This window comes from Bubalus kerabau, chromosome 4 (assembly GCF_029407905.1).
Source record: "Bubalus kerabau isolate K-KA32 ecotype Philippines breed swamp buffalo chromosome 4, PCC_UOA_SB_1v2, whole genome shotgun sequence".
Lineage (NCBI taxonomy): Eukaryota > Metazoa > Chordata > Mammalia > Artiodactyla > Bovidae > Bubalus > Bubalus kerabau.
In genome coordinates, this window is record NC_073627.1 from 126,158,675 (window position 1) to 126,169,887 (window position 11,213).

The following is an 11,213-nucleotide window of genomic DNA, read 5'->3' on the forward strand; positions in this document are numbered from 1 at the left end:
TTCTTCAGGAGGCTTGGATAGACAGAACTGGGGACTCTTCCTCAGGGTGGAGAAGGTCTGCTTCTACATGTTCTTGTTTGTCAGTCTTGCTCACCTAGGCAGCACCTCTTCTGTAGAGCTATTCCTGAGCTCTATTCTAGCACAGGTCTGGAAAGACTTAACTTTAGGCATCAGTGTCTCTGGCCTGAGTGTAGGAAGAAGCTATCTTAAGCATCAATTCCCACCTTTTATGAAGCACAGTGGTCTTCAAATAAACAAAGGCACCTTGGACTGGCATAGTGTGATAAAAGAGCTTTCAGTCCTTGGCTAAAACCTTAGAAGGAGACTGAAAGCCGATTCCATTGTTTGTCATCCCATGGCTTTACTTCCCTCGCTTTCTGTCCTCCTTTTTCCTCTTAAAGGCCCATGGTGAGGGTCAGTTCATCCTTCTTTGGGGAGAGGATGAGCAAGGAGAATGGAACATTGAACCTGCCAGTAACTCAAGGGGAGACTAAAGGTCCTGACATATTTTCTTGTCTCCTCAGGCCAGCTGGAGGGCTCTATGGCATTGACAGCATGCCGGATCTACGCAGAAAGAAGCCACTGCCGCTTGTCAGTGACCTGGTGAGTGAGCAATCTTAGTGAGCTGTCAGGAATGGAAGTGGGGCCTTCGGCGACCGGTATTAGTCTGATGATCAGTCATTTAAAGCCTCACTGAGACTTGGTGATGGCTTCAGTAGGACCTCGTATGATCTCACTGGGGTTAGAGTGGCACCCAGGTACCCTAGAGTCCCAGAGCCAGATGTTGAGTAAGACTTGAACCCTTTTTCTTATTACCATTTTCTATTCCTGTTTTTTTTTCCCCTCTATTCAATCTATTTGATATTTTTTGTCCACTCCTTTTTTAATTTTTCCTCCATATTGTGCTCTTTTTTCCCTACCAGTTTCTCCCTTCTTAACTGACTGAATACAAGTATCCTTGTATTTCTCTTCATCATTTCTTTCCTTCCTTCCCTTTCCCCTTGCTATTGATATGTCTTTCCCGTCTCCTCCTTTCTAGTGCACCTCTTATCCCACCAATGCTTCATCCAGCTGGCTGGTTGAAGATTATGTCAACTTTTCTTGATTACCTTCTTTCGTTGTCTTTCATCTCTTCTTTTTTCTCTTCTTTCTTTCTTTTCTTCCTGCTTTTTCTCACCTTCTCCCTCCTTGCTCACCATTTTTTTTTTGCTTAACCGAGTGGATGTCAGTATCTTACTCATTTCTCGTTTCCCGTCCTCTGTCTTTTAACCTTGTCCATATTTCACTTCATGGCATGACTCTCCTTCTAGGCCTTGGGCCCTAGGCAGCTGTCTGGGTTGGATACAGTGGATAGAGGATAGAGACAGAGGGGACTGGGACATGTTTCCTGCTTTGGACCTCAGGGAAGAACCTCTCAGTTGTGTCTGAAAGCTTTCATGCCCTTGTGGGGTTTTAACATCATGTTGTTCCTTTTTCTGCTCCCCTCTGCACAGGCTATGGTGAGTGTCTCCAGAGCCCGTTTCCATCCTTTATAAAAGCCCGAATCTCAACCTCCCTGGGCACACCCCCACTATTCTTGCTGCTCAGGCTGATGTAATGAGTTCTGTCTGCCTGGTGTCCACTGCCTTAGGGAAACCGTGTGCCTCTCTGGAGGCTGTCCCTAAAGCTCGGGCTTGGCAGACTCATGGGCCTTTCTAACAGGGCATCCTAGACCTCATGTGTAACCCCCTGACCTGCTTGATTTCAGTGAGGCTACATTGCCCCCTTTCACTCAGTGCCCTGCTCATTTGGGCCGTTGGCCTCCACAGCCACCTGGGATTATGTGGGCATGGGCTGGTGCCCAGGACTGGAGATTTAGTATAGCATCATTGTTCCCAGTGATGGTTCTTGAATGTGACTCTGGCAGAGTTTTGTGTCTGTCCTGTTCTTAATGACCTGTTTCATACTGTAATTCTAGACTTTTCATTTTCCTCTGCCTTTCTTTGGGGCAGATACCTAATGGGGTCAGATACCTAAAAATGTTGGAGGAAGGAGAAACTCTTAGATGACAGGTACCCTGAGAGAAGTGCTGTTCTGTTCTATCATTGTTAGAACAGTTCCCTGAGGGCCTTGAGTTTGAATCTTAACCTCAGGTACTTGTTACCCATTACCTGTGGAGAGTCCCCTGTGAATGACAGTAAAAATAGAAAGTAGTAAGTTATCATCAAATAGCTTTGGTCACTGAAACTCCCTCCCCAGGACTTTGCCCAGCCCTTGCTAGTAGCTAGGGCTGACAGCAAGTCTTCTCTCACAGTCACTGGTCCAGTCCCGGAAAGCAGGCATTACTTCTGCAATGGCTACACGCACCTCTCTCAAAGATGAAGAGCTGGTAAGTGACCCATGGGCTTTCATGAATCCACTCGCCTATGGCCCAGTGATCATCTCTGTAGCCATACACTGGGAATTCAAAAGTTTTGGGTGGAGTCTGTTAATGAAACAGATATTATAGCATCAAGTTTTCCACACTGGGAGAAGCAAAGGTCCAGACCAGGGGTAAACCTAAATCTCATGTTGGAGTACGTGACCACTCATGTCAGGGATTTATGGTGAGTCTAGTACCCTCTGTTTCCCTAAAGAGCCTGAATGCTGGGGCAAGGCTCAAATCCAGCATTCAGGTCATGGATGTGCTCTTCGGATGACCAGGAGCACATGATGTTGGGGCTTCTTTCTGCTGGGCTAGAATGTGGGCCGGGCCAGGCTGAAGCATCTCCTTGGCTGCCAGAGGTCTTGATAGCCATGCACTGGGCTTAGTAGTGGTATCTCTAAGCAGAGAACTAAAGTCACTGATGGGTGATGGGATGTGTGTTTTTCAGAAATCGCATGTGTATAAGAAAACCCTGCAGGCCTTAATCTATCCCATCTCGTGCACCACACCCCACAACTTTGAGGTGTGGTCAGCCACCACCCCGACCTACTGCTATGAGTGTGAAGGCCTGCTCTGGGGCATTGCCCGGCAGGGCATGCGCTGCAGCGAGTGTGGAGTCAAGTGCCATGAGAAGTGCCAGGACCTACTCAATGCTGACTGCCTGCAGCGTGAGTACACCTGTGGGGTGACAGGTGGGGGAGGGGGCTTGTGGGCAGCAGGGCCTCTCCAACATAGTCTGGCAACAAGGAACCAGGATGGCTGAGCCATCATCCCTCCAATTTACCTGACTCTGAAGCTCTTTCCTTTTTAGAGAAAGTAGGTTCCTAAGTCAAGAGATATTGCCTTTCCCAATAACTTGTCTTGTAACAAGGTCTTGTAACACTCGCTTAAACACCTTTAGGAAAAATTCATTGAGCTTCCTATGGCACTTGGATGGAGTTAGAATCTCTTCCAGGATTCAGGTGATCCCAGAGGCTCTACTTGGGTATTGTACACACCACGATGGCTGTATTGCCCAAAAAACTAGAGTATGTTTAATCAGGGACCAGAACTAATAGGAAGAGAGAGTTCTGGGGTTCTAGGCCTCAGAGAGGAGCCCCCGAAGGTCTAGATCTCCAGACTCAGGGAAGGTGGAATTTACTCCTTGCTTCTAGGTGGAGATTTTAGACATCAGTACCAAGAATAGAATCTTCAAATGGATGAGGCAGAGGTCCAGAAGGAGAATGTGTGACTCCCAAAGCCCTTGCTAAACATGTGACTTGTGCCACCATCTGAGTGGGAAGAACAGGAGCAGGGAAAGCAGCAAGTCTTGGCACAGGAGATGGTAGCGCTCCAAGTTCTTATCTCCTTGCTCCACTCCTGCTCGGCTTGCACTGCTATGGTTAGACCCTGGGAAGAGCAGGGGTGGGGGTGTAGGAAAGTATTCTTTCACCCCTCCAGGTCTTCAGGTGTTCCTTATTGCCACGCCACAGCAATGAAAGCTTCAAAAATTGTGGTAGGAGAAAGGAAGGTCACCTTTAGACTCACAAGCACTTCATTATCCCAAGGAAAGATATGAGACCTAAAAGGGCCTCGAGGAATTGTTGACTTAAAATGTCGTTCTTTGAAGAACCCTAGATTGATGCCAGTGACATGGCTGTAGTGGACATGAAGAGACAGGCTGAACATAGCAGAAGAGTTGGGTGCTGGTGATGACTTTGCCCAAACCCATCATGAGGGGGTGACAAGGACAAGTGTCAGCAGCACCCTGCTTTAATTGGGAGAACTAGCAACTGGCTGCATAGGCTGCTTGCTGGAAGCCTCTAAAGTGGTGCTCTATAATAGCCAGGGTGTCTTATCTTCTCTTTAAGAGCCTTTCTGAGGTCCCCTTCCAGGGAAATATCATTGCATGGGATATGCTAAATGCAAGAGTAGATGCAGCCCAGGTCACTTTTCATTTATCTAAGTTCTATGAAGTACAGAGTGGAATTAAATGCCCTTCCCTTTTCTGTCTAGACTTTCCTAGACAGAAAATCTGCTTTGCATCCTCCCAGGGTTAAGAGGTGAATGTTGACCTTTCTTCTTTGCTCCAAGTTTTGTAGTTAAGGCCTGAGCCTTTGGAGACTGGAGAGAGGTTAAGAGCCAATCTGCCAATAAAGAAAGGATGAATCCTTTGCCTGAGAAGCCTGGTTGGTGAAATACACTGGAGGAAATCTCTGTTCCTCCATAATCCTTAGGACAGCAGAGATGAGCTGGCTGGGGTCATGGCTGGTAAAAATGGCCCTTGGCCTTGCCAGGATAATACTGATGGTAACAAGAGTAGAGAGTGTTTATTACTCAATAAATAAAGCACTTAGCCCAGTGTCAGATGGCAGGCACTGGGCTGGATGCTTTATGCTAATAAAATGCTTACTACAAATCTTGAGAGATAAGTGCCACTTTCTTCTCATAGAAGAAATGTATTTACCCAGCAGGGAGTGGTAGAGTCAGGATTGGAACCCAAGTCTGTCAGATAACAAAGCCATAATTTCCTCACCATACCACAATGTCTTCTGAGATTTGAGACACTGGAGCCACAGGGGAGGATGTGCCCAGCTACGAGCTATGATGAATTCTGAGAGCTATATCATGACTTGGCATTTGGATGAGTTTGGTGGAGTTGTGCCTATCCACAACCATTCCCTGGTAACTGGGATACCCATTTTGATATTTTGGCCTTAGACTTGGAGGGGTATCTCTCAACAAGCATGTAGATGGAAGAAAGACAAAACCAACTGCAGACTGAGCTACATTTTTTTTTCTTTTCTCATGAAAAACGCAATATGTTTCTAAATAGAATGGACTAATATATTAGTTATATTGTTAACATATAACAATGATCAACTTTTTGCTACTCTTTGAGTTGCCTTTTAAACTCCACTGGCCAGGCATTAAACTCTAGCAGGCCCCACAGATACCAACTTTTCCCAGAAAAATACCAGTCTTCCTAAGCTTCTCTCACTGCTCAGTGACATCTCCTAAGCCCCATTCTTCAGCCTGATCCTTGATCTGGTAGGTGACCTGTTGGTTACCCTACTTTCTGTCTCTGGCCATTCTTCAGGGGCTGCAGAAAAGAGCTCTAAACATGGAGCGGAGGACCGGACCCAGAACATCATCATGGCCATGAAGGACCGCATGAAGATCCGAGAGCGGAATAAGCCAGAGATCTTTGAAGTTATCCGGGATGTCTTCAATGTGAGCAAAGTCGCCCATGTGCAACAAATGAAAACAGTGAAGCAGAGTGTGTTGGATGGCACCTCCAAATGGTCAGCCAAAATCACCATCACTGGTGAGCAGGCCAGAGTTTGAGGGGACGGGATGGCCTTGGCCATGGGGAGGAGCCTGGGGAGGAAGCATCCTGAGCATGAGGAAGCAGGGACTGTGGGGGAAAGAACACAGAATGAAGCCCTCATTATTCATCACTCCTCCTCTTCTAGACTCCAATGCCAGTGGTGCTGGGAGAGGCAAGACTGACGATTGCAATCTGGATGATAATGCAAGGATTTAGTAACAATCTGATATTACAGACTTGGTTAGCAGTTTGATGTTATAAGAGCTGGGAGGCTGGGGGAAAGGGGACAAGCAGGAGATCAGGGAGTAGTTAACCAGTGATTTATTAGCTGGGTGCATATGACTGAAGCATGCATGTATCAGAACAGGTAAGGACCTGTCTGGGTAAGTGGTCAGTTAGGGTCCAGGGAAGAGGTAGGATTCTTGGGCTAGGCTTTGAGGGAAAGGCTTAGGGCTAAGAATAGAAGTGGAGGAGTGAGGAAATCTGCTCCTGTACAAGGAGCAGATAGAGGGTGCTCCAAGATGGGAAATATGAGTCGTACTTTGGAGGGCTCATGACTTCCAGAGTGTACTCTGAAGCCTCCTTCTATGTGTGTCTGGGTTGCAGTGGTGTGTGCCCAGGGCCTACAAGCCAAGGACAAGACAGGATCCAGTGACCCTTATGTGACTGTGCAAGTGGGCAAAACCAAGAAGCGTACCAAGACCATTTTTGGAAACCTGAATCCTGTTTGGGAGGAGAAGTTCCATTTGTAAGTCATAGTGGGAAAGTCGTCTTTCCTGGGACTGTGTATATTTTGGGAACAGCGTTAAATTCTGTTGTTCTGGACTTGGACTCTAAGAGAGATGGGGTAGAGGCAGTGGAGAAAACCCATTTCTCGCTTGCTTTAATTGGCTAGCATTTATTCTTTTCCTAGGTCTCCTTCTCATAGACTGTTGTATCAGGGTTACTGCACTCAAGTCTTAACTTGGGCTATTAAAGGGGCCCCTGGGCAAACCATACTGCTTTTTCTAGTGCTAGCAAGATTTTACTACAGCTGAGTGACAGAGCCAGAGACTGCCATGCAACTGTGTGCCTTGCAGCCCTGCCATCCTGTAATGCTAGACTTTTCATTTTCCTAACCCCTAGGAAGAATTAGTCTCTTCTAGGGAGTGGGGTGGGAACAGCTTGTCCTACAAGTGGGTAGACTTGAAGATAGAAACCTTGGATTTGGACAATTTTCCATTTCCCTTAAGTGCTCTGCTTTTCTTTCTGCCTCAGCTTCCACTCCCTTCTCCTTTATTCAGTATCTCACTTTTGTACAGACTATTTCATATGACAGCAAGGGATGACTGCTGAAAAATGGCAAGCTGTAGCCTAGAACCTGGACTGGTGTCTGGTGAATCCAGATGCTTTATCACACCCCCGTTAATGCCTAGGACCAGGACTTTGAGTCTAAATCAGCCAAACAGGCAGCTTATGTAGAGACCTTCTGCTCTTGGCTACTTGGAAGGAAATTGGGGAAAGGGATTGGGGCCTATAAAAGCCATCTCCAGTCCAGAGGCGATAGTTACTGAGGGGAGCACCTTTTTGTCAAGAAGCTGACTGGTTCCTGCTTGACTATTACTTATGGTTAATTCTACACTCAATCTTGGCAAAAGGCCGAGAAGTGATACTTACAGTTAATGCTAAATGAATTGGCTCTATAGTCAATTTTTCCCACTTTTCATTTAGTTAGCAGTTTGTATTCTGCTCAGATGGTAAAGAATCTGCCTGCAGTTTGGGAGACCCAGGTTCAATCCCTGGGTTGGGAAGATCCCCTGGAAAGGGAATGGCTACCCACTCCAGTATTCTTGCCTGGAGAATTCCATGGACAGAGGAGCCTGGTGGGCTTCAGTCCATGGGGTTGCAAAGAGCCAGACATGACTGAGCGACTAACACACACTTGTATTCTGTATAAGACACTCTACATGATATTGTCATCTAAAAATGTATAAGACAATGCCTGGCTTTAAGAGGCTTATTGATGATTATTTATTCATCAATTTGTCTTATTATCTTATTTGTCTGTTATTTTTCAGTAGACCAGTAGTTATCCTATAATATTTTAACAGAATGTGCAAAGACATTATGAGAACATAGGATAAGGAGCAGCAAACTCTGCCAAGTACAACTTTTAGATAAGGCAGCAGGGATCCAAAAAGCAACTGCTGGGGATGGAGAATGTGAGGGAGGTACCTGGCAAACTACCCCTCCAAAGCAAGCACCATAGAGAAAATGACAAGTCAAGTGGCTATTAAAGAATGATAAAAAAAAAAAGAAGACGAAGAAGGAGAATGAGAAGTTCACCAAGCACATTCCCAGATATATGGGGATGTTAGGCAGAAAACTAAAGCAAATATGACCAGATGGGCTTACCATGAACATTTAACATCTTTATGGACTTCATACAGGACTCTGGGGAGGGAACTACCAACTGCTTCCTAGGGTTCTGCGGCATCTATCAGGCTGTTTTCTGTTGGGAGAGATACCCAGGCTAAGGAGTGGAGAGCCATTTGCTCAGATAGCCCGACTCACTGGGGACTTGAGTACCAGTGTCCTGTGACTCCTTCTCTTCCTCTGTCAGCCTCAAGTGCAGCTGGTAGAGCTTTGGGAAGGAAGTGGAAGTCATAAGAGAGAGGGTTGCTGGGCCCGTCCATAACAGAACCTGCCTGACTCTCTTACAGTGAGTGCCACAACTCTTCTGACCGCATTAAGGTACGTGTGTGGGATGAGGATGATGACATCAAGTCACGAGTAAAGCAGCGGCTAAAGCGAGAGTCTGATGATTTCCTCGGCCAAACCATCATTGAGGTTCGAACACTGAGTGGCGAAATGGACGTCTGGTACAACTTGGGTGAGGAAGCAGGACCAGAAAAAGCTTCTGGGAAGGGAGAGCATGACTGGGGAACCTGGGGAAAACCCTGTCTACCGAGTCCACCACTCAGTCCCCAGAGCATATACATCTCCATACAGAGCTTGCTTTCCCAACAGAGAACCTACCACAGATAGAGATGGGGACAGAGGCCTGGGGGTGTCTGGGGTGCACTCTAGCTAAACATTTTTTCCAGCTTTCAGAGAGTGAGATCTCACCCCTAGTGCCTTTAGCCCACCGGGCACTTCTTTTCTCCCACCCAGCCAGTTCTGGAGTATTTGTGAAGTATATGGTCACTGCAGTGAGTTCAGTTTGTTTGGTGAACACTTGTGTTGGTGCCCCCTTTCCTTTGGGTTAAGCCGGGATGGGAGCTGTCTGTGCTGTCTGCATTTGCATTGTGGTCAATCTCCAGTCTTCTTTCCTTCCTAGAGAAGAGGACAGACAAGTCAGCCGTCTCGGGGGCCATCCGACTGCAAATCAGCGTGGAGATCAAGGGAGAGGAGAAGGTAGCCCCATATCATGTGCAGTACACATGTCTCCATGAGGTGAGCCAGCTCTTGGGAGATGGGGTGCCAGAACGCTAGGTTGGGAGGTGCCTTTGACAATAAGTAGGATGGCTTGCTACTTGAAGTTCTGGAGCCCATTTTTATTTTATTCTTGGCTCACTGTACGTGGCGGACAAGCCCAAGAAACAGTCCCAGCCTCAGTTCTCTTTTACTAATGCAAGAACAGACAACTGGGGCCATAGGAGTTACTGAGCAGTGACTTGAAGGACAGAATTTCTGTTGAACCCTATTCACACTCTCCTGGTTTTTACCAACAGGGTTTTTTCCTAATATATAGTTTAACTCTTTAATATCAATATATATTTTACTGTGTCTCCTATAGAACCTCTTCCATTACCTCACGGACATTCAGGGCAGCGGAGGAGTCCAGATCCCTGAGGCTCGAGGAGATGATGCATGGAAGGTGTACTTTGATGAGACTGCCCAGGAAATTGTGGATGAATTTGCCATGCGCTATGGCATTGAGTCCATATATCAGGCCATGACGTAAGGCTCCCCTGGGGCCCTGGGAAATGGCTACCAACTCTTGAAATAGCTAATGGAGGTACACTGATAGAGTGGACAGGTCCCTAGTCGGGTAGTAGGCAGTGATTCATTGCTATCCCTCTCTGAGCTGGGTGAGGTGGATCTGTACCCCAAGGCAGAGAGAGTAATGTATAAAGGGAGTGTGTTTATCAGTAACTCGGGGAGAGGGGAGTTGTCTGTCTACCCCAGAATTCACAGGGCATGGGTGTGTATACAAGAACAGACTTGCCCAGTCATCACAGGCCTGAGCATACAGGGTACACGTGCTATGACAGAAGTCCCCACCATGAGAAGAGATATAGGCTGTGTGTTGGAGGGGCTGCCACTAGAGCTCTGCACAGGAAACAGCACTGGGTAAGCAGAAGGTAGCTAGTGCCCTGGCTGTGCTTCTTTTATTTAGTTTGACTTAGTTCTTTGTATGTGTCATATGTTGTGCCACATGTTGAGAACACGAAGATGAATAGGGGGGCCTCTGTGTTTGGGGAACTTGGTGTAGCAGGAGAGCTGCTAAGCCGCTTCAGTCGTGTCCGACTCTATGCGACCCCCATAGACGGCAGCCCACCAGGCTCCTCTGTCCCTGGGATTCTCCAGGCAAGAATACTGAAGTTGGTTCCCATTTCCTTCTCCAATGCATGAAAGTGAAAAGTGAAAGTGAAGTTGCTCAGTCATGTCTTAGCAACCCCATGGACTGCAGCCTACCAGGCTCTTCCATCCATGGGATTCTCAGGGCAAGAATACTGAATAGACAGACCAGTAAACAAACAATTGCATTATAATGTGATAAGTGCCATCAAGAAGTAATCACAGTGTATTATGAGAGCATCTAAATTTGAGGGGAGGCCTGTGAGGGAAGCTGTTGAAGAGCTGACACTTGAAATACAGAAAAGAGGGAAGGGTATTTCTGGTAGGACAGGTGCAGAGATGCTAAGATGCAACAGAGCATAGACTATTCAAAGAATTACAAGAAGTTTAGTCTAGATGGAGAAACATGTTGAGGAATGAGGTTGGAGAATGGCCCCTCTGCCTTTCTTGCTTTCTTCCACTCCCTGGATGACTTCATCCAAGCCTATAACCTCAACTACTACTTTTGAGCTTAGGACTCCCAGATCTCTTTCTCCAGACCAGATCTTTTCCTGAGTTTCAGATCCATTTTGATTTGCTTTCTGGGTATTGCCACAGGCATTGCAAACTCAATATGATTCAAAATCCAAATCAACATTATCTCCAGCAAATCTGTCCTGTTCTTCTTGTATTTCCTATTTTAGTAAATGGAACAGTTTATTACACAGTTATCCAAACAGAAATTCAGATGTCAGCCTAAACTTTTTTTTCTTACTACCACCATCCAAGCAGTCTCTGAAACCTCTAGATTCTACCTCCTAGAAATGTTTTTAATCTATCAGTATTGCTATAGCTCAGTAATAATGATAATAATAATAACAACTTCTATATACCATTTCCTTATGTGCCAGGCACTGGTGTAAGTAATTTATGAATGTTAACTCATTTCATCCCAGG

The 11,213-nt window shown here is 46.3% G+C and overlaps 1 protein-coding gene across 5 annotated transcripts in view; it reads left to right on the forward strand.

Annotated features, from left to right (window-relative positions):
• The window catches only part of UNC13B (unc-13 homolog B), a 208,364-nt gene that overhangs the window by 173,181 nt on the left and 23,970 nt on the right, over positions 1 to 11,213 (forward strand). For all 5 annotated transcript variants that reach the window (XM_055578450.1, XM_055578452.1, XM_055578448.1 and 2 more), the window contains 8 exons: positions 525 to 603; positions 2,294 to 2,368; positions 2,853 to 3,072; positions 5,484 to 5,711; positions 6,321 to 6,462; positions 8,417 to 8,586; positions 9,034 to 9,149; positions 9,493 to 9,656. In XM_055578450.1, the coding sequence (XP_055434425.1) occupies positions 525 to 603; positions 2,294 to 2,368; positions 2,853 to 3,072; positions 5,484 to 5,711; positions 6,321 to 6,462; positions 8,417 to 8,586; positions 9,034 to 9,149; positions 9,493 to 9,656 (1,194 nt within the window). The remainder of the gene's footprint in view (positions 1 to 524; positions 604 to 2,293; positions 2,369 to 2,852; positions 3,073 to 5,483; positions 5,712 to 6,320; positions 6,463 to 8,416; positions 8,587 to 9,033; positions 9,150 to 9,492; positions 9,657 to 11,213) is intronic.